General features: G+C 41.2%; 2 protein-coding genes across 2 annotated transcripts in view; one reads left to right on the top strand and one right to left on the bottom strand.

Annotated features, from left to right (window-relative positions):
• The window catches only part of LOC122813305 (integrin subunit beta 3 binding protein), a 517,597-nt gene extending 493,741 nt beyond the window's left edge, over nucleotides 1–23,856 (bottom strand). The window contains exon 1 of the mRNA XM_044085555.1: nucleotides 23,760–23,856. Within this exon, the coding sequence (XP_043941490.1) occupies nucleotides 23,760–23,764 (5 nt within the window). The 5' untranslated portion in view covers nucleotides 23,765–23,856. The remainder of the gene's footprint in view (nucleotides 1–23,759) is intronic.
• Nucleotides 23,857–23,940: 84 nt separating this feature from the next.
• The window catches only part of EFCAB7 (EF-hand calcium binding domain 7), a 1,599,470-nt gene continuing 1,596,346 nt past the window's right edge, over nucleotides 23,941–27,064 (top strand). The window contains exon 1 of the mRNA XM_044085554.1: nucleotides 23,941–24,226. The gene's annotated coding sequence lies outside the window, so the exon portion shown is untranslated. The remainder of the gene's footprint in view (nucleotides 24,227–27,064) is intronic.

Below are 27,064 nucleotides of genomic sequence, written 5' to 3' on the forward strand. Positions count from 1 at the left end.
CTGGTAGAGGAAGAGGACAAGAGTCCAGTGGAATAAGCTGATTCTTCCAATAGAAGGAAGTGGTTTAGGATTACCTGATATACCTGATTTAAAGGGACATTTTAGAACTCACAATTAAGGATTTTATATACAACACAGGCAGAAAACTACAGTTCAAAGAAGAAAGAGATAATGATAAAGCAGGAAAGTACTCAAGAAATAAGGAGAGGAGTGGGATTGTGTATGCAAATCCTCAAGGAGAATAACAGTCATACATAATTTTATATTCATAAAGTAACAGAACTATTGTAAGAATTAAACCAAAGAGAATGGGGAAGAGGAAATTCTGCCAAAAGGATGAGTGCAGTTGGAATTATACAGAATAGAGGGGGCTGGAATTTACTGGGGGAAACTGGCAAAGGGACCAGCGTATTGGGAACAAATAAGTAGAGAGGGAAAGGTAATAGACTGGATAAGCAATTCACAAAGAAACAATGGAAGGACATTATGTATGGCTCCCAGATATGCAATAAAGTCTAGAAGATATACGATTTTTTGCTTGGAAATGTTTGCATAGCTATTTTATACCCGAAGCAGCCTCCAAACAATTTTTACTCAGGTAGATGTCAAATGTTGGAGGTGGGATGGGGAAGAAAGAGGTAACTGGGAGCATATAATTTTGGAGTGTAGCAAGTTGGCAGATTTGTAAAAAAAAAAAAAAATCCCTACAGAGTATTCTGTCAGAAATACTGGGTGAGCAAATGGGTATAACTAAGGAACTAATTATACTTTGCTGGGATACAGAATCTGACTTAGTAAGGGCTTGTTAAGTTTACTTTTTGCCGCCGTTTAAAAAAAAAAAAAAAAACAGCTACTAGAAAATGGAAATGAAAGCCTAATTCAACCATATTTGAATTAATGAAAGCTATCACAGAAATAAAAGAACTTGAAGTTGAATCTTTAAAAAAATGGTAGGAGCATATTACATAGAAAAATGGAAATTGTGGGAATACCACATGCAGAGAAATTGTTTTGGGGGAGTAGCGAGTTTTAAGGGAATGCAAGAATTGGACCCATTTATGCAATGTCAGCTTGACTGTACTGTAGAGAATATACGAGATGTATAATATTTGTAACTATAAGCATGTTAATTTTTTTTTTAAAATATAAATGTAAGTTTTCCTATGTCACAAGTTATAATTCAATAAAGTTTTTTAAAGGTACTAAACAAGCTAAATTTCAAAGCCACTTCGAGGGACCAGAGGAACCAGCTATTCTTCACACACAATCACATGATCTCTCATAATAACAGACTTTCTGCTTAAAGTACTGGCGTGTGGTATATTAGTGTATTCACTAACACTAGGATAAATTACCTTCTGATTGTTTAGAGAGACCTGTTCACCAAATTGAGTTTAAGTGGCTTATGCAAAGTCCAGCTTCTTGGGGGCACAGACATTATATGCCCTATTTTTATTTATTTATATTTGACACAACAAATTGGTTTAAGTATTCAAGTCTCTTGGCATTCCACATGGGACCTGCATTCAAGGCATGAATACAGAGCTTCAGTTGATGAGAGTGGTTATTTAAATGCTCTCAGAAACAGCAGACAATATGGCTTGATGCTAAGTTTGCAAAAAAGCCAGCAGCTTATCGCACATTTTTGAAATATGTTCATAGATGCAGTTTTCCACCAGACCACGCAAAACTGCAGTGAACTACTCCATGCAAATCTTTCAGACAAGCAATAACTTATTCTGGGTGCACTGCCATGTGTGAAAGCTCACTAAAATGCCTAAGAGGCAATCTTGGACCTTCTCAACTTAATCATACGATGAAGCATCTACTAGAAAGTTAAAATCAAAAGTGCCTCACCAGAACGAAAATACATTTTTGCAATCATTTCACAGGTTTTAAGAAATGCCTCAGTAACATCTTTATCAACCTGTTAAGTTTAAAATCCTTGAGAATGGTGCTGTCTGGTGGGTCAGAGACATGCAATGCTGTTAACTAAAGTTGCAAGCAAATGTTTTCTCCCCCATTTTCCTTCACTCCTTTTTATACTACTGCTAATCACCGTCAGACACAAAGCTACTCACCGAAAATCTTTGGTTTAGGTTGCTTCTTCCATTACAGCTTTGTTCTTCTTTACTTTATTTGAATGTTTCCTTGGTGGATGTTTGGATCAGGCCCATAAATAGTCTAATGGAAAACAGTCAAAATGCATTCTACCATAATATCCTCATGAGACAAAGCAAGTCTAACAAACCAGGATCTCATCATTTTGACAACTTTCTATCACACTGAGCTGATCGAAGGAAAGACACTGAGGAAACTCGGAGCTATAATATATAACATTAAGTATCCTGTTTTTGTTTATTTGTTCTTTATTTATTTGTTATTTATAGCACTTTATATTTTTTCTAGCTAGTTTCACTGTGTGTGAGGTATGAACTGGAAATTGTCCACTTTTATTAAGCATCTGTTGGGTTGTTTGCTTCTGATAACTTGCTGCAGTTAAACTCTTTTTTCTAGAGGTTCCTTTAGCCGTTTAAAACTTTCATTTAAAGGCTCACTGCTGCTTTTCAGCTGTGAGAAACATTTCTGCACTTGTTTCCCACCCTCCCTCCCTGTTGGTATAGTTTTATAGTTGGTGGCTTTGCAGTTGCCTGCCCCTAGTGTAAATTTGATCTGGGACCCTCCTCCCAGTCTAGTGTCATTACCTCATTCTACCCAGTACAAGGAGAACATTTGAGAAGGCCAATCAGCTTAGTTTCTGCTGCACCTTTCTCTCTTTCCACTTAAAAATCTGCTTTTACTGTATTTGTGTTTCTTCCTACTTTATTTTGCTTTTGAGTCATCTTAAAAGTACTCAATTGTATTTATTACTGCTTGGTGTAACTCATTCTAAGCCTTTTAGTTTTAAGCACTTGGGCTTCAGACCAGCTGTTTTACATTAAGAAGGTTTGTGGTCTGCACTGTAGTGGCAGAACAGGTAGCTTACATCCTTCTAAGTTGGGAACTGCTGATTGAGGGCTCAGTGTCCGTTATTCTAAAAGTGTATCAATTCTGGTTTAAGCACTTGGGCTTCAGGCCAGTTATTTTACATTAAGAGGGCTCGTGGTCTGCATTCTTGTAGGAGGAGAGGCTGGACTCTTCCCTTCTGAGCTGGGAATTTCTGGTTAAAGGCTTATAGTGCCTGCATATTTGAACTGCTTCTTACTGAAATTGGTACACCTTGTTTGCTGTAGCATAGACTAGATCCAGGCCTGCTGAATCTAGCTTTGTTTGTATGCTTGTTGTTTGTTTGCTTGTCATTTCCCTGAAATGCTAATTCCACCTAAAACGCGGCTTTTCAGCACTTCTGTGGATCCCTAGTGATATCTGCATCGCTTACTGTACTTATTTTCTTGTTTCACTTGAAAGACAGTTACTGTTTGTCGTTTTTGCATTTAAGTTACCTGTAACACATTGCATTTAAGTTACCTGGCACTTGCTCACTAAGTCAGCACTAAAAAATTAAAAGCACCCTCACAAACTCCCCTGGAGTACCTTGTTCCCCATTGGCCCTTTTTTTCAATTATAAAGGAATTCCCAATACTATTCTAGCATGTCCAAAGGTCAGTTGTCAATCTCCTCTCCGGTCCAGCTGGTGAATCTGGGAATCTTGAGGCAATGTTACAACTGCCTCATGTACACAGACAACCCTCTCTTCCTCCCAACAAATTCCAACACATGTGAGAGATGTAACCATATAGCCAAACTGGAGGCTAAGCTCTCTCAACTCAGTACTGGAGTAACCAGTCAGGAGGAGAAGGAAACTACACTCACTACAATTCCAGTCTCACATAGACCTACCACGACAGCAAACCAAACACAAACACACAAAAACATACTCGGAGGCTCTAAATAAAAATCTGCCTAAGCAGCAGAGACCTCCAAAGCAGACACCCAAGCAACCGCTACCCCAAAACAAAAGACGTGCAACACATAGCTCACAAAGCCAGTGTGCCAAACAGTCACAGCCCTTAAGGCTAAACAACACACATGATACACTTGGAATAGGTGACTATCGTCAGGCACACTGATGTCCTGCTCACCAGGCTGAACAAGGAGAAGGTCACGGTGAGCTGCCTGTCGGGCGCTAGGATCCGCCACATAACACAAGCACTCAGGTCACTCCAAGGCAAGTACAATATGACTCCATCATTGTCCATGCTGGTGTGAATGACCTGAGACGTACCTCCCTGGACTACATGAAAAGAGACATAGAGGAGCTCTCTGAGCATGTAGCCCAGGTCGGTATGACCCTGACCTTGAGTAGCATCTTACCCTCACCAAGAATGATGCCACAATATGAAGACAAGATGATCAATTTCAACAATTGGCTTAAATATTGGTGTCATTCAAAGGGGATCAAATGCCTGTCAGTCTGGGATGACATGCTCGACAAGCCACGATGCTTCGCTAGGGATGGCTTGCACCTGTCACCCCTGGGCTTTCGGATATTGGCAAAGGCTCTTGCTACCCACCTCCATAGGTATCACAAGGGATAAGAAACTAAGAGTAATGCTACTCAACGCCAGAAGTCTAAACCTCAAGATGCATACACTCAAAACTCTCCTTAGCATGGAGAACATCGATATCTGTTAGATATCTGTGCAGTAATAGAAACCTGGTTCAAGGCTCCTGAGAGCACCCCAGCACTACCAGGTTATACCTCATACCATGCTTTTCGGCCCCAAAACTTGGACCGAACCACAAAGAAAAAAAAAAAGAGGGGGGTATCAATATTCGTCAAAGATAGCCACATCTCCAGGTTGGTGGCACAGCACGAAGCATCAGAGACTATCCATGTGCAACTAACAGTGGGTAAAACTGCCTTCTAGTTTATAGCCTGCTACAGACCACCCTCCCAAACCCAGGAACCCCTGAGAACACTGGAAAATATGAAGGTCTCTCCAAACACCATTATATTGGGCGACTTCAACTACCCAAACATAGACTGGGAGCATTACCCTAGCTCTAACACCCTAGCCCAAAGGTTCCTAGAATTTATAAACTCAAATGCTATGGAACAACTTGTTACCACTCCCACAAGAGGGGAAAACATACTGGACCTGATCATCACCAACATGGGGACTCTATGCTCCAGACCAGAAGTGTATTCCTCACTGGTAAGATCAGACCATAAACTAATCTCACTGGATATTCACATCCCGACCCCACCCCCTGCCCAGAAAACCACAGAGAAAAACTTCTCTAAAGCAAATTTCACACTCCTCAAAACCGAGGTGGAATCCTTCAAAGCCCCCGGGCCTGTGGAAAATATGGACCAGACCGCAGAATCCTTTATAAATGCATTCTATGAACACCTTAAGGAATGCATGGATCATGCAATCCCAAATAAAACCAAGACCCAATCCTCCAAAGGCAGACATCCTGTCTGGTGGACCCCAGCCATAAACAAACTATACAATAGAAGGAGGAAGCTACTACATGATAGAGCAAAATCCCAAAAAGGGAAGGCATCTCTGATTAGTATTAGCAAAAAACTTTGGGCACTCATAAAATCGTCTAAGGCCAGCTTCGAGAGAAAAATTGCACAGGACACTAAGGATAATCACAAGGCTTTCTTTAACTGTTAGAAACCTGGGTGGGAATTCCCAGATATGCTCAGAATTAGTCCAAAATGACAAAAAATACACCGAACCCACAGACATTGCCAACATCCTAGCTGACAGGTTCAGCGCAAACTTCTCCCCCCCTCCCCACCAAAAGGGCAAATATCTATCCCAGCAGAGTGCTGCCCCCCCCTGACATCTCAGATGCTCAGGTAAGAGCTGCCCTCTCCAAAGCAAAAAACACAGCATCAATGGGACCAGATGGTGTCCCGGGCTGCGTCCTACATGAACTCCAAGAAGAGCTAAACTCAAACATAAAACTACTGTTCAATCTCACCCTTACTACAAGATATGTACCCAAAGAGTGGTGTACAGCAACAGTGATCCCTCTCCACAAAGGTGGTGCCTCAACGGATCCTGGAAACTATCGCCCCATAAGCCTGACTAGCTTGGTCTGCAAAGCTATGGAAGGGATCATCATGGACCTCATAAATAAAGATATTGGGGACCTACAGACATTGGATCCTATCCAGTTCGGATTTGTTAAGGGCAGATCCTGCCTCTTAAACCTGGTCGATTTCTTTGAAACAGTCACCAAGGCCACTGACGAGGGGAAGGTGGTCCCCACAGCCTACCTGGACCTCGCAAAAGCCTTTGATACAATACCCCACTCGGGCATTATAGATAAGCTCACCAACTTAAATATAAACCCCTATGTCACTAGATGGGTTGCAAACTGGCTCAAGGACAGAACCCACATGGTTAGAATTGCTGGAGCCATGTCAGACTCCAAACCAGTTACAAGTGGCGTCCCACAAGACTGAGTCCTGGGACCTCTCTTGTTCGGTATATATTTCTCGGAGGTACAGGCCAACACGGAAGGACTGTGGCTGACCAAGTTCGCAGATGACTGCAAACTGGGCGCCATAATCGACTCTCCAGCCAACACAAGCATCCTCCAAAAGGGCCTCAAAGAAACAGAAAACTGGTGCCAGAGCCATGGCCTCAAGCTAAACACCAAAAAGTGTATAGTCATCCCCTTTGGCAAAAACAAAGTGCCCACAAATTACCACATAGGTGGTAATCCATTAAGTACAAAAGTAGTAATTAGGGACCTGGGGACCCAATAGCAATCTCTCATTTGACAACCACATAGCCAAAGTGGTTAGAAAAACATTTTATATAGCCCACCTAATCATGAAGGGATTCACATCTAGATCAGGGGTGGTCATCGTGCCTCTTTACTTATCCCTCATCAGGCACATAATTGAGTACAATGCCCCTTTTGGGATGCACCTTACCAGACACCTGCAGCAACTGGAAAGACCCCAAAATTACCTCACCAAGAGGATCAAAGGGCTCAAACAGATGCCATATGCTGCCCGGTTAAAGAAACGCCAGCTCTACTCAGTGGCATACCGCCTGCTCAGAGGCGATCTGTGCCTGATGTATAAAGCCATGTCCAACCCGGAATTAATGGACGTGCTGCACCTCAGAAAATCCAAATCCCATCGAGCTACGTGCTCGGGAGACTTTAACCTCAGCACTGAAATAAATAGGACATGCCGGAGGGACAGATTCATAAACCAGAGGCTCCCTTCACTCTGGAATAAAATCCCAGTCCAGGTTAGGCAGAGTCCCTCACTGACTCTCTTCAAGAGGAATCTTGATGAGTGGATGGGAGATCGTAGATTTACCCCGGGTATCCCTTCTGTGTCACTGTTAGACAGAGGCACAGTATACTAACCTCGAAAAAGGGCATAGCAAAATTAATTTAAAATGGGTGGCGAAAGCCAAACACACTCTGGCTAGGCTTATAAATGCCCTAGGGCAGATAGCCTAGTATGAACCTATGAACCTAAGAATAAAAAATCCTGTTAAGTAACAGAAGGCAAGATTGAGACTGAAAAAAAGATACTTCAGTCATCTGCTGTTACAGTAGATATTTCATACAACTTATACTCCCATCACGTACTGTCATGGTGAGGATCTAACCTAACTATCATATACTAATACTTTGGAAATCCTGTCTTCGAATTGCTGGATGGGTAAAATGCCAAGCAACAGTTGCCCATCAAAAGTGTGAGGCTGAATAACCCAAGTCCTTATTCTTGAGAAATCAAACTGTGACTCAAAGTAACAACAGATTCAGAAATTCACTCTTATACTCTAAGCATTTTCGGAGTGGCTTTGCTCTGCTGCAACCCCCACATCTCTGGCACTTCTACATGTACTAACTTTGAGAGTGCTGCTACTCAAAGTAGGGAGACACACCATATCACAGTCTCAAAGTCGGTATTTATTCCCCTCATTCGCATCTGTAGTTTCATACTTCTATGGACTGCAGTCCTCATTCATTAGCCTCCCCAAAGTCAGATGGGGGCTCCAAGCAAGCAAGGTTTGAGCACTGCCATACCAGACAACCTCCGTTTTTTAAAGGATGTGTATAATTTTAGTGCCCGATAAACAAATGAACCATGGACCAAGCAGAAAATTCACACATAGGTTTGAAATGTATTCTGAAAAAAAAAAATCATAAAAATCTAGTGGAAGGCGCTATAATAAAGAAACCTCTTTCTGGAATCATAGCTGAATCCAGTGCAGGTAACTATCCATTTGGGAATGGATTGTTTTCCCCACAAAGGCTATGGTCATACTCTATGCAAATGCGTACATTATTTAAATTAAAGGGGGGTGCTAACATGCTAAAGTCTTTCCAAATCGAAAATTCAGACCACTGCACACGGACCAGGCTGGATAGCAATAGACAAATCCTTTATTGCAGACTAAGCGCTTTCACCATTACAAATGGCATCTTCAGAGTAAAGGGCTAAAAAATCACACCCCTTAATATAGGACTTAGTATAAATTAATTAATTGAATAATTGACTGATTAATTGATTATATACAATAAAAATAAACCAAACTAGGAGAATAATCTGAAATGTGAACTAAAAACAGTATATATATATATATATCTAACACACCCTTGCCAATGAGTCCATACAAACATTCATTCATATAAATATATTGCTTTTATACCTACAAAATCAATGACACAAAACATTTGTGATTTCATTAAATATAAATATCAATATACACATAAAACAAAGTTTGTTAATACATTAATATAAAATACTAAAACTATTTAAAATTTAAACCAAATCAATTAAATCTGATAAGATTTTTGCTTAAGCACAGGCTTCAAAGAAATGTAATCATTCAAACCAGGCTCCTTCATTGCATTTAACCTCAATTGCCACTCAATCTCCAAGACAGCAACCCTATTATTGACATCACCCCCTTGATCAGTATACACACGATCAATAACAAAAAATACAAACTTTTTGAACTGAGAACATTTAATACTGTGCAAGAATAAAGCATTGTGGACATCTCTAATAGCTCTTACATGCTCTATGACCCTATCTCTTAATCTATGAGTGGTCATCCCCACATAAATGCATTACAGGTACTGCAGGTAGCCAAATACACTAGGTTTTGGCTATTACAACCACATACTCCAGGACAGGCTAAAGTGCGTGGAAACCCGGCAACACATATGTAAGCCCCCTCAGCAATAAATCTGCAGCATCTACACGCTCCACACTTTCCCATCCACGATCATTTACATCTACTTACACCTTCCAATATATTCTTCAAATTGTCACCTTTACTGAAGACAATCATCGGCGTCCTCCCAACAATCCCTTTTATCTCACAGCTTAAACAATGGTCCCAGGCATGTCTAATTGTCGAACACATTTCAATAGCCTTCTCACTGTATTTTAACACAAAAACAGGACCATTCTTACCATTATCAACCTCACTTCTGCACACATTTTCCATCCCACTAGTCAACACATTCTCAGGGGCAATTTTTTTCAAGATAGGCTTATATATAGTCTGTCTTTTTTTGTAAACTTCTTTTTTGACCCTCAACAAAAGCTTTAAGGGGTAACCCCTATCTAGCAAGAAACCTATTAAATTATAGATCTCCTGTCTAAAACCAAGATCCTCACTCACTAACCTTGAAATCCGCACCATCTGACCTATAGCCACTTTTAGCTCTTTACTCTGAAGATGCCATTTGTAATGGTGAAAGCGCTTAGTCTGCAATAAAGGATTTGTCTATTGCTATCCAGCCTGGTCCGTGTGCAGTGGTCTGAATTTTCGATTTGTGATTACTATTAGACCCTCCATTGGGTTTATTCTCTTTTCTGCTTGTTACTACCTTTTTCGGCTCTGCTGATGGACTGTGGCATTGGCAGCGTAGGTGAATTTTCTTGTTGCTCAGTTTATTCGTGATGGATGTGGCCTTGAAAGAACTGTCACAAGTTGTGCAAAAATTGATTGTTTTAAATGAACAGCAAGCTGGGGCTCAAGGTTCGGTGGCTATGGCAAGTCCTACTGACTCGCAAGTCGAGTTATTTACTCTGCATTCCCCTGTTGCTGCGTCGCTGCCTCCTGGACAGAAAACAGCTGTGGCTGGTTCCTATAGTGGAGCGGTATCTAAAAACAAATCCAATTCGATTCATACAACGCTAGGGGGAGCTAGTGGCTCGAGTGGTGCTCAACCTGCATTACCGGTGAATGCAGGAAGTAATAACAGTTTGGATTCTTGGTTTGAACTGCCGGTAATGGAGCTGTGTGCACCTGATACCCTTTCCAGCGGCAAAATTGTTTATCCGACATTAAAAGAGCAGATTCATCGTTACGACAAGCTCTGTACTAAATACAGAGCGCTCCAACTTGACAACGTATTCCTTTTCAAAGTCCAGGAGTTTAAAGCAGGTTCCTAAGAGGCTTCGGGTTTGGAAACTCCCGATGGGCATTGAACAAGGTACTGTGTACTTTGATAAAATGGTTACTTTATTTGACCGAGTTGGGTTGGAGTTATTAGATATTATCATTGATAACAATGACAGAAAGTTGTTGGAGCTGCGTGGTGAGATAGTATTATTGCATTCTAGTATTACATCAGATTTGTTGTTTTTTCAGTACAAAGAATGGTTCGATAAACTGCTCAATGCTCGCCAGTACCCTAACAAAAATAAGGTTATCAAACAGAAAAAGCTGGCTAGAGATTATGCTGATTACACCAATAAATGTGCATACCCTCCTGGTCATTCCAGGCTTCATACTTCAAGAGTTCCAAGTACTGTTATGGCATTAGATCAATGTTTGGACAATCGTGTGCCTAACTGTGAATCTGTATCAGAGGAGGTTTTTTTGGAACAGCCTCAAGGACTGAGGAGGTCGGAGAGGTTGTACAACAAGGGTCGTTCGACGGAGCGTCTTCAACACAAGTTTCTTCGGGAGGGGAGGGGGGCGTCTCAGAGGGACATTATGGAACTTTAGTTCCTTATAATGAATATGTAGTACAACTCAATGATGTTTGTCATGTAAGTGATGTTAGAGATGCCAATGAGTCTAGTATTTTAAATATTGATTTTACTAATTCTTTACAGAGTTTGTTTCATTTTGAAATGTGTGATGACTTTAACATTGATGGTTGTGAGTTAGTGGCCATCAATGGACAAATTTATGGGCAAAGCAATGTTTTATTTTCTAGTTTTAAAATGCCACGAGCTTTAGAAAATGAAGGAACAAGCGCTGTCAATGGTATTAATTGTGGTGTACAGCAAGAAGTTTTAGTTAGGCCTAATGGCTTTGATGTCTGTTACAGTAATAGCAGCAGTGATGTTGTTCTCAGTGGGTGTTTATGTAGGGATATATTGAAAAAATATGGGTTTATTATTTACAACTACACCGAGATGGAAATTACAGATGTTTTTTTTGGTTTATTTTCTAAAGGTATAAATTTTGTGCCCAATTTCAAACTTGATATAGCTCAAGTTTTGATCAATTTAAAACTTTTTTTGAGAAAATTAAATTTGCAGGTGTTGGGAAAGGAAAGACAAGACTGTGACGAATTTTGTAATTCATTAGTGGTTCCTTTAAAAAGGAATAGTACCTTTATCCCTCCTTTTAACCCTGAATTCTCAGTATTTGAAAAATTGTTGGAACTTGAATTTAGGAGGATATGTTCCCAAAGGTATATCCTTGAGGATAATTTGAGTAGTGAAGAGAGGTTGTCCTTAAGGGAATTGAGAACAAATGAGAATATTAGATATATGAAGCCCGATAAGGGTGGCGGTATGGTCCTCATGGCAAAGATTGATTATATTGCATCAATGTTGGGGCTTTTAGGGGACCAAGCCACCTACAATAGGGTATCCATCAATGAAGTGAATAGGGCATACCAAAAAATTGATTTGTTTTTATTGGATTCACTGTTCCAGGGTGCTATTAGTGAAATGGAATTTGATTTTTTTAGCAGTTAAGTACCCAGTTATGCCGTGCATCTTTGGTATTCCAAAGGTGCACAAAGGTGTGGATAACCTTTGCTTCAGACCCATTGTTTCTGCAAGGGGCTCAAAGACAGAACCCCTGGCTGCTTTTGTGGATGTTTTGTCGAAACCAGCCCTCAATGAGGTTTCCCATGTTTTGAGAGATTCATGGCACTGTCTTGAGAGGTTAAGGGATGTGAAAGCATGTCCTGGCTCCTATAGTTTTCTTACAGTGATGTGGTTAATTTGTTCTCTGTTATTCCACACCTTGAGGGGTTGGAAATGTTTTATGATGGCCTCAATACCAGCAATAAAATTGACAAGGGGAGGTTGAACTTTCTCCAGGATGTTATGGAGATAAGAACAATTTTATGAGGTTTGAAGGCGAGATGTTTCGGCAAACTTCGGGTGTAGCAATGGGGGCAAAATGTGCCCCTACCTTTGCCAATCTTGTTTTGTTAGCATGGGAGAGGAAGTTTGTGTTCCCTTCTAAATATAATTCTAAAATCGTCCTCTACAATAGATTTTTGGACGATTTATTAATCCTATAGAATGGAAATGAGATGGAGGCTTTGGACTTTGTGAATTACCTTAACAGTACCACAGGATTTTTGAAGTTCACCTATCAGTGGAATGGTGAGAGTATTAACTTCTTGGATATTAGGATTGCCAAGATAGATGGGAGATTGTCTAGTACTATATTTAGAAAGGAGAACTATTCTAATTCAATGCTTCACTATTCCAGCTGTCACCCGTTTTATCAGAGAAATGGGGTGGCTAAAGGTCAGATGGTGCGGATTTCGAGGTTAGTGAGTGAGGATCTTGGTTTTAGACAGGAGATCTATAATTTAATAGGTTTCTTGCTAGATAGGGGTTACCCCTTAAAGCTTTTGTTGAGGGTCAAAAAAGAAGTTTACAAAAAAAGACGGACTATATATAAGCCTATCTTGAAAAAGATTGCCCCTGAGAATGTGTTGACTAGTGGGATGGAAAATGTGTGCAGAAGTGAGGTTGATAATGGTAAGAATGGTCCTGTTTTTGTGTTAAAATACAGTGAGAAGGCTATTGAAATGTGTTCGACAATTAGACATGCCTGGGACCATTGTTTAAGCCGTAAGATAAAAGGGATTGTTGGGAGGACGCCGATGATTGTCTTCAGTAAAGGTGACAATTTGAAGAATATATTGGAAGGTGTAAGTAGGTGTAAGAGATCGTGGATGGGAAAGTGTGGAGCGTGTAGATGCTGCAGATTTATTGCTGAGGGGGCTTACATATGTGTTGCCGGGTTTCCACGCACTTTAGCCTGTCCTGGAGTATGTGGTTGTAATAGCCAAAACCTAGTGTATTTGGCTACCTGCAGTACCTGTGATGCATTTTATGTGGGGATGACCACTCAGATTAAGAGATAGGGTCATGGAGCATGTAAGAGCTATTAAAAAAAAGAGATGTTATTGATCGTGTGCATACTGATCAAGGGGATGATGTCAATAATAGGGTTGCTGTCTTGGAGGTTGAGTGGCAATTGAGGTTAAATGCAATGAAGGAGCCTGGATTGAATGATTACATTTCTTTGAAGCCTGTGCTTAAGCAAAAATCTTATCAGATTTAATTGATTTGGTTTAAATTTTAAATAGTTTTAGTATTTTATATTAATGTATTAACAAACTTTATTTTATGTGTATATTGATATTTATATTTATATTTAATGAAATCACAAATGTGTTTTTGTGTTTTGTGTCATTGATTTTGTAGGTATAAAAGCAATATATTTATATGAATGAATGTTTGTATGGACTCATTGGCAAGGGTGTGTTTTATATATATATATATATATATATATATATATATATACTGTTTTAGTTCACTTATTTCAGATTATTCTCCTAGTTTGGTTTATTTTTATTGTATATAATCAATTCATTAATCAGTCAATTATTCAATTAATTAATTTATACTAAGTCCTATATTAAGGGGTGTGATTTTTTAGCTCTTTACTCTGAAGATGCCATTTGTAATGGTGAAAGCACTTAGTCTGCAATAAAGGATTTGTCTATTGCTATCCAGCCTGGTCCGTGTGCAGTGGTCTGAATTTTCGATTTGTGATTACTATTAGACCCTCCATTGGGTTTATTCTCTTTTCTGCTTGATGCTAAAGTCTTTGGTTGACAGTTCATTCATATGTCACATATGTAGTCTGCAGATGCAAACTTCTGTGGACATATGCACACATAATTGATCATTTTAGATATATATTATACATGTGCGAGTGTTTGCGAAATATATTTTATATATAAAATATATGCATATGTATTGATATTATATGCACACACTCACACACACAAGTTCATACTAGGCTATCTGCCCAAGGGCATTTATAAGCCTAGCCCACAGTTTTTGTGGCTTTCGCCACCCCTTTAGTTTGAAGAAAACTATACCCATTGTTTTGCTGTGCCTCTGTCAAGCAAGAGACACTGAGGTAATCCCTGGGGTATATCTGCGATCTCCCATCCATTGGTCAAGATTTCTCTTGGACATGGCCAGTGAGGTGCTCTGCCTCATGTACCGGGATTTTGTTCCACAGCATAGGGAGTCTTTGGGTGATGAATCTGTCCCTCCAGCATGTCCTATTAATGACCGTGTCAAGGTTTAAGTCTCCTGCCCTTGTAGTTCTGAGGGATCTAGATTTTTTGAGGTGAAGCATGTTCATCAAATCTGGGTTTGACATGGCCTTGTATGTCAGGCACAGGTCACCTCTGAGCAGGCGGTAAGCGACTGAATAGAGCTGAAGTTCTTTCGGTCAGGCAGCATAAGACATATTTTTAAGACCCTTTATCCTTTTGGTGAGGAACTTTTGGGGCCTTTCCAGCTGCTGCAGGTGTCGGGTCAGATACATTCCGAATGGAGCATTGTACTCAATCATTGGTCTGATGAGTGATGAGTACAGGGGGACGATGACCTCCCTTGATCTAGATGTGAATCCCTTCATGATCAGGTGGGCAATGTAGAAGGTCTTCCTAACTACTTTAGCAACGTGAGTGTCAAATGATAGGTTACTGTCAACCTGGGTCCCCAGATCTCTGATAACTTCTTCTGTGCTCAGTGCTCAGTGGATTGCCACCTATATGGTAGCTAGGGGTAACTTTGTTTTTCCCGAAGGGCATGACTATGCATTTCTTGGCGTTTAACTTTAGGCCATGGCTCTGGCACCAGTTATCCGTTTCTGTGAGACCCTTCTGAAGGATATCTGTGTCAGATGTGTTTTCGACTATGGCGCCCAGTTTGCAGTCATCTGCAAACTTTGTCAGCCATAACCCTCCTGTGTTTGCTTGTACTTCAGAAAAGTAGATGCCGAACAAGAGTGGGCCCAGGACTGAGCCCTGTGGGACCCCACTTGTGACAGACTGAGTCTGACATGGCGCCAGCAACTCTGACCCTGTGGGTTCTGTCACTTAGCCAGTTTGCAACCCATCTTGTGATGTATGGGTTTACATTTAAGCTGATGAGTTTTTTGACGATACCTGAGTGGGGTATTGTGTCGAAAGCCTTTGCCAGGTCGAGGTAGGCTGTATGGACTGCCTTTCCCTCATCAATGGCCTTGGTGACTGTTTCGAAAAAGTCGACCAAGTTTAAAAGGCATGATCTGCCTTTGACAAAGCCAAACTGGGTTGGATCCAAAGTCTGCAAGTTCTCTATGTCTTTATTTATGAGTTCCATTACGATCCTCTCCATGGCTTTGCAGATCAGGCTTGTCAAGCTGATGGGACGGTAATTTCCAGGGTCGGTGGAGGCACCGCCTTTGTGAAGTGAGACCACAGTTGCCGTGCGCCACTCCTTGGGTACGTATCCTGAGGTGAGGCTAAGATTAAACAACTGTCCTAACTGCGGGTTTAATTCCTCGTTGAGTTCATGGAGCACACAGCCGGGGACACCATCCGGTCCCACGGATGCTGTGTTTTTCGCCTTAGAGAGAGCAGTTCTCACCTGGGCGTTAGAGATGTTTGGGGGGCTACAATCCTCTGGTATAGATCTCTCTCCTTTTGGGGAGGAGGGGGGGGAGAAGTTTGCACTGAACCTGTCAGCCAGTATATTGGCAATGTCTGTAGGTTCAGTAATTTTCACATCATTTTGAACTAATTCTGAGCATATCTGGGAGTTTCCTCCCAGGTTTCTAACATAGCTAAAGAAGGCCTTATGATTGTCTTTTTGAGTCCTTAGTGATTTTTCTCTCAAAATTTGCCTTGGATGATTTTATGAGAGCTCTTAGTTTTACTTATAGTGATCAAAGGTGTCTTACCTTTTAAGGATTTTGCTCTATCTTGTAGTAGCTTCCTCCTTTTGTTGTAGAGCTTGTTTATGGCTGGGGTCCACCAGACTGGACGCTTGCCTTTGGTACAAAGAGTCTTTGTTTTGTTTGGGATTGCCTGATCCATGCAGTCCTGTAGGTGCTGGTAGAAGGTGTTTGTAAGGATTCAGCGGCTTGGGTAATGTTTACCGCCGGCTCGGGGGCCTTAAAGGAGACCACACTAGTTTTTAGAAGTGTGAAGTCGGCTTTTGAGAAGTTCTTCACTGTGGTCTTTTTTATCTCAGGTGGGGGGCGGGATGAGGACCTCCAGTGAGATTAGTTTATGATCTGATCTCACCAGTGAGGGGTATACTTCCAGTGATGATCATTGTGATCCCATGTTCGTGATGATGAGGTCAAGTATGTTTTCACCTCTTGTGGGGATGGTGACTAGTTGTTCCATGGCATTTGAGTTTATGAACTCCAGGAATCTTTGGGCTAGAGTTTTTGGGCTTGAGTAGTGATCCCAGTCTATATTAGGGTAGTTGAAGTCACCTAGTATGATGGTGTTTGGAGATACATTTATCCCCTCCAGTGTTTTCAGGAAGGCTATGTGAGTTTCCTGAGTTTGAGAGGGTGGCCTGTAACATGCTACAAATTGCAGAGCAGTTTTTCCTATGGTTAATTGCACCTGGATGGTCTTCGATGCATCGTGCGTTGCCACCAACCTTGAGGTATGGGTGTCCTTGATGAATATGGACACCCCCCCTCCTTTCTTGGTGTTGTCTGGATTTTGGGGCCAGAATGCATGGTATGAGGCAAAACCTGATAGTGCTGGGGTGCTCTCAGGAGCCTTGAACCAGGTTTCAGTCACAGCACAGACATCGATATTCTCCATACTGAGAAGGACCTCGAGTGCGTGCATCTTGAGGTTGAGACTTCTGGCATTGAGCAGCATTACCCTTAGTTTTTTTCCTTTTTTGTGTTCTAGGGTGGTAGGTTTAGAATTTGAGCCTTGCCTAAAAAAGGCACTATAGGGGTGGCAAGAACCTTTGTCAATATCCGGAAGCCCAGGGGCGACAGGTGCAAGCCGCCCTCATGGCAGCGTGGCTTGTCCAGCATGTCATCCCAGGCAGACAGACATTAGATCCCCTTTGAATGACACCAGAGTTTAAGCCAATTATTAAAGCTGATCATCTTATCTTCGTATTGTGGCATCATTCTTGGTGAAGGTAGGATACTGCTCAAGGTCAGGGTCATACCTGCCTGGGCTACATAATCAGAGAGCTCCTCAATGTCTCTTTTCATGTAGTCCAAGGAGGTACGTCTCAGGTCGTTTACACCAGCATGGACAATGACTGAGTCATACTTGTACCTGCTGTTGAGAGACCTGAGTGCTTGCGTTATGTGGCGGATTCTAGCGCCCGACAGGCAGCTTACTGTGACCTTTTCCTTACTCAATCTGGTGAGCGGGACGTCAGTATGTCTGACTATGGAGTCACCAATGACGAGTGTGTCTGGTATTGTGTTTGGCCTTAAGGGCTGTGACTGTTTAGCACACTGACTGTGTGGTCTATGTGTTGCATGTGTTGTGTCTTGAGGTAGTGGTTGTTTGGGTGTCTGCTTTGGTGGCCTCTGCTGTTTTGGTAGATTTTTGATCAGAGCCTCCGAGTATGTCTTTGTGTGTTTATGTGTAAGATTTGAGGTTTTGATAGTACTATGTGAGACTGGGTGTGTGTTGTGTGTGGTACCCTTCTCCTCCTGTCTGGTCTTGCCAGTCTTATGTTGAGAGAGCTCGGCCTCCAGTTTGGCTGTATAGTTGCATCTCTCGCATGTATTTGTGTTTTGTGGGAGAAGAAGAGGGTTGTCTGTGTACATGAGGCAATTGTAACATTGCCTCAATATTCCCAGGTTCACCAGCTGAGCAGGAGAGGACCCTAGCAACTGATCTCTCGACATGCTAGAAGGAATAGATGAAAAACTTACAAAAGACTCCGGGGGATGTGGGTTCTAGGCTGGTGGAGTACTATCTATAATACGAGTGCTTTATCAAGGTGAAAGTATTGTAGGAGCAAGTGCTAGGCTTTACAGATAGAGAATAGTCTACTTGGGAATCAAGTAGAGATGAAATTTTTAGTTATAAGATACGCTGGTTAGATCAGCAGTAAAGTTCAAGGAAGGTAGTTTTAAGGGAAAAATTGAAGAGTGGAATTTAGGTAGCCCGAATAGTTTAACCTTGTTTAACCGCCGCTGCTCTTGTGTGCAACAGTGGCAACTCCGCGCTAAAGCGGCCTAGCGCGTGCTTTATAGCAGGGGCTGGAAAAAACAGGAAATGACCCAAAATGGCCAACGAATTACTAGTTGCTGTCTCTAACCACTCCTCTGAGGATAAACAAGCAGCTCAGTACTCCCCACTCCCACTGGTGAGTTAAGAAACTACCTCTGGCCACACAAGAAAATGGAGGAACACAGGAACCAAATACAAAGCCCAGGGATCAGCAAAATCTGATCACTGGAACAACTAACTAGGAAAGCAGAAGTATTTTTTTTAGTTTTTTTTTTGCACACACACAGAAAAAATACAGTAAATGCTTTGTTTTTGACTAAATTGCTATCAAAGGCTGGTACACTTGAGTGTATTAGCCTGTTTGTTACTTTTAAGCAAAACTTTAGCCAACAAGTGCAATCAACAATTTAAGCACAGAAAAACAGGAAAATCAGGTAATAAAACAGTAATATAGGCACAAACAGTAGTCGAAAAGCACAAAAGATCGAAAAATGCAAAATAAAAAGTTTAAAAAATACTTATAATCAAGAAAGTCACTTTTTCTGCTCTCTGCTGGCTTAGGAACTCTGCAGGGGACCACGAGGAGCTATGCCAAGTTCTCTAATGCCAGAAAAGCCCGTCAAAGCGTGCTTTATAGCAGGGGGCTGGAAAAAACAGGAAATGACCCAAAATGGCCAACGAATTACTAGTTGCTGTCTCTAACCACTCCTCTGAGGACAAACAAGCAGCTCAGTACTCCCCACTCCCACTGGTGAGTAAAGAAACTACCTCTGGCCACACAAGAAAATGGAGGAACACAGGAACCAAATACAAAGCCAAGGGATCAGCAAAATCTGATCACTGGAACTAACTAACTAACTAACTAGGAAAGTTTAGGAAAGCAGAAGTATTTTTTTGGTTTTTTTAGTTTTTTTTTTTTTGCACACAGACAGAAAAAATACAGTAAATGCTTTGTTTTCGACTAAATTGGGTGTGTGTATTACGTACATAGTCATGTATTTATTTGTTGACCAGATAGGCGAGCTGGTCTGACTTTACAGCCATGACCTAGGCTCTCGAGGAGCACACAGACATTCAGCTGTTTACACAGTACAGTAGTGATTGCTGTTATAAGAATAATGGCAAGTCCAATTATCATCTAAGAAATACACACATATGCGTGCACACACACACAAATATATACCAATATGAACATATTTAAATATATACATAAATACACATACATAATTTCACATATATGCACCAACAGAGAATTTCTGTTAACTCTCACACTATCCACAAATATTTATTTGTATTTGATGGATGAAGTACAGCACTGACTCACAGGACCACCTTCAGACTTAGCCTGACAAAAACAATGCATCATAAAGATGTCAACAGTCTTATTTTACTGGGAAATTTGTATGGGGTATCAAATAAGAAAAGGCCAGGTAACATGGACCACAATGATATTTCTGTTTATCTGTATTTGTCTTTCAAAACAAAAATATGGAGATATCATTTGGATCTAGGGATGAAATACAGAAGCACCTTTTATTTAGCATTTCTTGCCTTGTGCTGTGGATGTGTGACTGCAAAGTGAACAGCAGTTGCCACTAAGACAGTTATGGAGAGTAACAGGATAAGGCAGTGGTAGAATGGAAAAACAGTGTTCCTTTCGTATATTACATGGGACACTTCATTTTCAGATACCTGTTTTATTCTATTTAGGGTTACAGAAGCCCATCCTCACAGGTAAAGTGTACATAAGTTCATAGGTGTACTAGGCTAATCACCCTGGAGCCTTTACAAGCCTAGCCCATATAAGTGCCCTGGCATCATGCCGCCCAACGTTAGTTCCCAGTGCCTCTATCAAGTAAAGGCACTGGAGTGATCCCCAGGGTGAAATTTCTATTTCCCATCCACCGATCAAGATTTCTCTTAAACAGGGCCAGTTTGGTGCTCTGCTTGACATGCATGGGAAGTCTATTAAAGAGCATGGGCAGTCTCTGCGTTATGAACCTGTCCCTCCAGCATATTCTATTGATTGTGGTAAAGAAGTTGAGGTCTCTGGAGCGTGTGGTGCAGAGGGATTGTGATTTCTTTAGATGCAGCATTTCTAACAGAGCTGGGTCAGACATGGCTTTGTAAGTCAAGCAGAGATCGCCTCTTGTTAGACTATATGAGACTGAGAATAGCTGGAGTTTTTTTGTGTTTGTCCGTGTAGGACATGTCTTTAAGGCCTAGGATCCACTTTGTGAAGTACTTTTGTGGCCTTTCCAGATGTTGCATGTGTCTAGTGTGGTACATGCCAAAATGGGGCATTATACTCGATGATTGACCTAATGATGGAAGAGTACAGAGAGATGATGACCTCTTTCTTCCTGGATGCAAAACTCTTAGTAATGAAATGTGCCACACAGAAGGATTTTCTGACCACAGTGGCAATGTGATGGTCAAAGGAGAGGTTGCTGTAAACCGGTGTTCTCAAATCTCTTATAATGCCTTCAGTGTTCAGTGGGCTCCCACTGATGTGGTAATTAGTGGGAACCGAGTTTTTCCCCAAAGAGAATGATGATGCATTTTTTGGCATTAAGCTTAAAGCCATGGTTTCAACACCAGTCATTGGTCTCAGTGAGGCCTTTCTGTAGGATGTCTACATCACTTGGGGAGTTAATAATGGCTCACAGCTTGCAGTAGTCTGAACTTGGTCAGCCAGAGTCCCTCCATGTTGGACGGGACTTCTGAGAAGTAGATGCCAAACAGGAGAGGACCCAAGACCGATCCCTGTGAGACTCCACTCATGACTGGTCAGCAGTCTGACTTGGAGACCGCTACTTTCACACTGTAGGCTCTGTGAGCCAATTTGCAACCCACCTAGTGATACAGGGGTTGATACCTAGTTTGGCGAGTTTACCAATAATTCTTGAGTGGAGAATGTTATCAAAGGCCTTGGCCAGATCAAGGTAGGCTGTATGAACTACCTTTCCCTCATCCACATCTCCGATGACTGACTCAAAGAAGTCAACAAGGTTGAGCAGGCATGATCTACCTTTCACAAAACCAAACTGCATGGATCTAGAGTTTGGAGATTTCCTATATCCTTGTTAATTAGGTCCAGGGTGATGTGCTCCACTGCCTTACATACCAGACTAGTCAGGCTAATGGGGCGATAATTCCCAGGGTCTGTAGTCGCTCCCCCTTTATGGAGAGGGATGACTGTAGCAGTGCACCATTTGGTAGGGACAAAGCCCGAGGTAAGGCTGTGATTGAACAGGGCACACAGATGTGGTACCAGTTCACTTTGTAGTTCATGTAGAACACATCCAAGGATATTGTTGGGTCCCATGGAAGCTGTATTCTTGGCCTTGGGCAATGCAACTTTAACCTGTGCTGCAGTAATGCTGGGTATCTGGCATTCCTCCGGTATTGTCCCTTAGCAGGGGAGAGGAGTAATGCTGGGACTGAATCTGTCGGCCAGTATATTGGCAATATCTGCTGGCTCAGTTTAGGAGGTACCATGGTGCAGTAACTCAGAGCAAACCTGGGTATTGCCGTGGAGATTCTTGATACAACTATAGAAGGCTTTGTGGTTGTTTTTAGTTTCTGCCGGAATTCTGCCTTCATAGCTGGCTTTAGAGGTTTTGATGAGGGATCTCAACTTTTTGCTGAGGCTAATAAGGGAGTTTTTCCAGTCTTGGGAGTTCTGCAACAGTTTCTTCCTTCTACTGTAGAATTTATTAATGGGAAGGGACCACCAGATTGTGTTTTTTTTTTTTTTTTGGAGGAGAGCATCTTGGTTCTGTTGGGTATGGCTAGTTCCATGCATTTATGTACGTGTTTCTACAGTGCAGTAAGATTTGGCAGTCATGCATCTATTTTCCACTGACATGGGTACCATGAAGTTAGCCACCTGTGTTTTTTAGCAACCCAAAGTCAGCTTTGGAGAAGTGTTTCATAGTGGCTACCTTTGCAGGGGGTGTGGGTGAGATGTGGATTTCCATGGTGATTAGTTTGTGGTCGGATCTAACCAGGGAAGAATTGACTATTGGTGTAAAATAACGGCTACTCAGGTTTATAATAACCAGGTCAAGGATGCTGCTTCCGCTAGTGGGGGTAAGAATGAGCTGGTCCAGGGCATTGGGACTGACGAATTCCAGGAAGCGTTGGGCCAGTGTATTGGTGCACAAGTAGTTTTCCCAGTTGATGGAGGAGTAGTTGAAGTCACCTAGTACGAGTGTTGGGTTGGACCCTAACAGTACAGGGCAAGTAATGAGTCAGGGACAAAATGCCAATTCACTGCAGAACACATACACACAACTACATGCAGGTTAAAGGACCACCAGTTAATTTCACCTACATGGATGCCTTTGAAGCATGGAAAGAAACCAGAGATCACCACGAAAACCCACCTAAACACAGGGAGATCATGCAAACTCCACAATGTAGGCACCTCAGCTAAACAAACTGAACAGCAAAGTCTTGTTGGGTTATCACCTGTCCCTTTTTTTTTTCACAAAACAGTCATGATCTTACAGTTGCGTCTTTAAAACAAGAAAAATTTAAAATGTCCTTATATTTTTTAGGAAATTATTCCCTTAAATACTGCAGGAAACTAAAACAGTATACTAGGAATGCCTTAGTGCTAAAATAACAAAATTCCAAAAAACTATGTTTTAGCAACGATATACATATAAATCCTTTGCAATGGTGGGAGAAAATAGAACAATTTATCCATCAAAATTCCACGCTTTGGTAAGAAAAGTCACTCAGACTCCCTACTACAAACATTTTCCTGCCATATACAAGTGACACAACTCAGGAAAAATATAATTGATATAAAACAAGAACGGAATAACACATTCTCAGAAACCGTAATTACCATTTTGACAAAGCTTGTCTAAACTTAAAAAGAATAGCACAACAAGCGAACTGGACCTTAAAGTGCTAGATCATGCTTTAACATTAAAACAATTTGCATAATACACAGCTACAAAAAGAATTCACACCGAAAGTGGAAACATTACAAATGTATACCTGAACAATCAACGTATCATAACTAAACTTACACAGAATTACATTACAAGTAGACTACAAAATGTATTACACTGGTTATAGTAAGATTGTTTAGAATGAAATAGGAAATTTGTATTCCCTCACCCCACGTACACTCAAACCAATCTATTTAAACACAACCTCACAAAAAAAACAACGTTCTATCATACATATTTTTACTACAACTGTGTACTTACGGCATTAATGATTTGCCTTTCAAACTCCACTTTTACACTTCCTTCTCACAGCTGTTACTAGTTTACAAATACGCGGGGAAGGGCGGGGGTCTGAATTTGCCCCTGATTGGCGCAGCGTGAAAGTGCAACAGTGAAAAGAATCACTAGAAACATCTGTTTTAGGGAACAATGTAAACCACGCAAAGAAAACAATGCAACTGAATATAAAAACAGAAATGAAAGTGTCGACCCTACGATTTTTAAAAGTTTAGAATATACACATTTCCATCTGCTTGTTAGTTTAATAAGTGGAAGTAGAAAGTGGAGGTTTTGTATCATGCCAAGGTGGTTTATGCGCCGATTAAAACTGAAGCCCGATCAGTCTTCCGGTGTCAGTAATTGGTTTTCATGACAACGGCATAGTTGACTACCTGAGAGTTACAGTTGTCTGTTTCAAAAAGAGATTTAAACACGCTGGTTGTATTCAGGTATGCGTTCAGTTTTGTGGTCATTTTGACGATCTTATGTGGACAGTTTAGCTTGTGAAGCATAGACATAACTGTATGAATCTTTATTTTTGAGAAGTAGTAATGTTTATTAAGTAGTAGTATGTATTTGGAATCACGTATTTGTATATCTGATAGATCAGACGACTCTAAACGTGTTGTCACGCGTATTTAAATAAATGATAATTAGCTTACTTGCTTGGCACTTTTTGTTACGTTTGTACGGACATCTAGATGACATTGTTTTTATATTTGCATTAATTGACCTGGTATGAATTAAGACAACTTCAAGGTGTAGGATACGGGACTTGAACTTGGTTGCTACAGTGCAGGTTGTTAAAGTGCAATATGTAATTAAATATCAAAGAGTTTCACCTTTTTTGTGCAAAATACTGGTTTATTCCATAAACAGTCTTGGGAGACTGCCTTCACAACATTTCAGTTTCAGAATACTACTACAATATACGTTTCCTTATCAATTTCATGCATGCAGAACTTTGATGAAACATAGCTTTTAACAAATCCTACAATTTTAAAATAATTTGCGCCCTTGTGCTTCTCGCTTGACCAATATGAGTTTTTATAAAGCATAGACAATCGGGTCTAAGACCTTAAAACTCTAAGGCTTAAAATTTGAGCTTTGGCCGGCTAAGATCTAGCTGAATTTAATTGGACGTATAAGAGAATTTCATTACCTTTTATCTGCACTTTCTTTCAAATAATACAGCATTTTAATTGATTTATTATTAACTGAACTGGAAGTTTTGACACTGTTTTTTCAGTTAGTGCTAGCTGGATTTTATTGCATGTTAGAATTCCTCCATAGAGAGTAATTGCAGTCGGGGGTAGTCTCATTCATTGATATTCTGTTATTTAAGTGGTACCTTTTGGAATATTTTCTGCTTAAAACCTGAGCTTTGGCCGGCTAAGATCTAATTGTATTCAACTGGATGTATAAGAGAATTTAAGTACCTTTTATCTGCACTTTTTTCAAACAATACAGCATTTTAATTGATTCATTTGTGTTGCATTGACCCACCCACCCTGGTTTTGTTTTGGTGTTAATCTTGGTGGCTTTGACAAAGCCCGCCCCTCTTGTAAATTTGTGTTTGGATACTCCTTCTGAGCCCATTTCATTTGCTCACTCAACTGAGTGCAGTGAGATCATATTCTGATTTCAGGCACTCCTACTGTGTACAAAGAGAGCATCTTGGAAAAAAAAATGTAAGCTTGTTTCCTGCCTTTCCTGTCAGTGGTCTAGACTGTTTATAGGCTTCTGAGCCCCCAAGCCTTTCTGTGCTGGAGGGAAGCCTTCTAGCTTAATTTAGTTTCTTAGAACTAGCCAGTTTTCTAGTTTCAGCACTCAAATCTGTTTCTTTGAACTCAGCACTTGTTTAGAACTCATAAGCACTAAATAAGCTGCAAATTACTACAACACTCAACTTTCCTCACTTGTCTAGAGGAAAGCAGTTTTTAGTACTTAATAAATAAGCACCTATCCAGGCATGTCTAAGGGTCAGCGCCCGGTGATTTCTCCTGTCTACCTGATGAATCTGGGCATCTTGGGGCAATGCAGCAATTGCCTCATGTACGCAGACAACCCTCTCCTCCTACCACCCAACACTACAACCTGTGAGAGATGCAATTATATAGCCAAACTGAAAGCAAAGCTCTCTTCACCAAACACTGGACTAGACAGTCAAGAGGAGAAGGTAAACACTTGCACCACACCACACTCATCACCTAGTCCCTCAAAACCTGCACCACCAAAACACACACATAGAAACACAAAATACACACCTACATTCACGGAGGCTGTCAATAAAAACCTGCCCAAGCATTGGGGACCTCCAAAGCAGAAACGCAAGCAAACTCCACCCTCCAACACAACCCAAATGACACATAGCCCACAAACTCAGTGTGCCACTCAACCACAGCCCATAAGGCATAACAACGTACCCAACACTCTAGTTATAGGTGACTCTATAGTCAGGCACACTGATGTTCCACTCACCAGGCTAAACAAGGAGAAGTTTACTGTCAGCTACCTGTCAGGTGCCAGGATCTGCCACATAACGTACGCACTCAGGTCACTCCACAACAAGTATAAATATGACATTGTCCATGTTGGTGTGAATGACCTGAGACGTACCTCCCTGGACTACATGAAAAGAGACATGGAGAAGCTCCACGATCTTGTAGCCCAGGCAGGTATGACCCTAGCCCTGAGTAGCATCCTGCCATCACCCAGAATGATACCACAGTACAAGGACAAAATGATTGACTTCAACAATTGGCTAAGTTTCTGGTGTCATTCTAAGGGGATCCAGTATTTGTCTGCCTGGGACGACATGATTGATTGACCACGATGCTTTGCCAAAGATGGCCTGCACCTGTCACCCTTGGGATTCCAGATACTGGCTAAGGCTCTTGCCACCCCTATAGTGCCTTTTTTAGGCAAGGTTTAAATGACAAATTCACCACCGTAACAGGTACAAGTAAGCAAAATCTGAGGGTAATGCTGCTCAATGCGAGAAATCTCAACCTCAAAATGCACTCACTCGAGGCACTCCTTAAAATGGAGAACATTGACATCTGTGCAGTGACAGAGACCTGGTTCAAAGCTCCAGAGAGCACCCCTGTATTACCATGCTATAATTCATACCACACCTTTCGGCCACCTAACCCAGAACGAAGCACTAAAGGTGGAGGCGTGTCCATATTCATTAAGGATATCCACACCTCCAGGCTAGTTGCACAGCATAATGCATCCGAGATTATCCAAGTGCAACTAACTCTGGGCAAGACCACATTCCAAAT

This window comes from Protopterus annectens, chromosome 10.part0, assembly GCF_019279795.1.
Source record: "Protopterus annectens isolate FY-2018-M chromosome 10.part0, PAN1.0, whole genome shotgun sequence".
Lineage (NCBI taxonomy): Eukaryota > Metazoa > Chordata > Ceratodontiformes > Protopteridae > Protopterus > Protopterus annectens.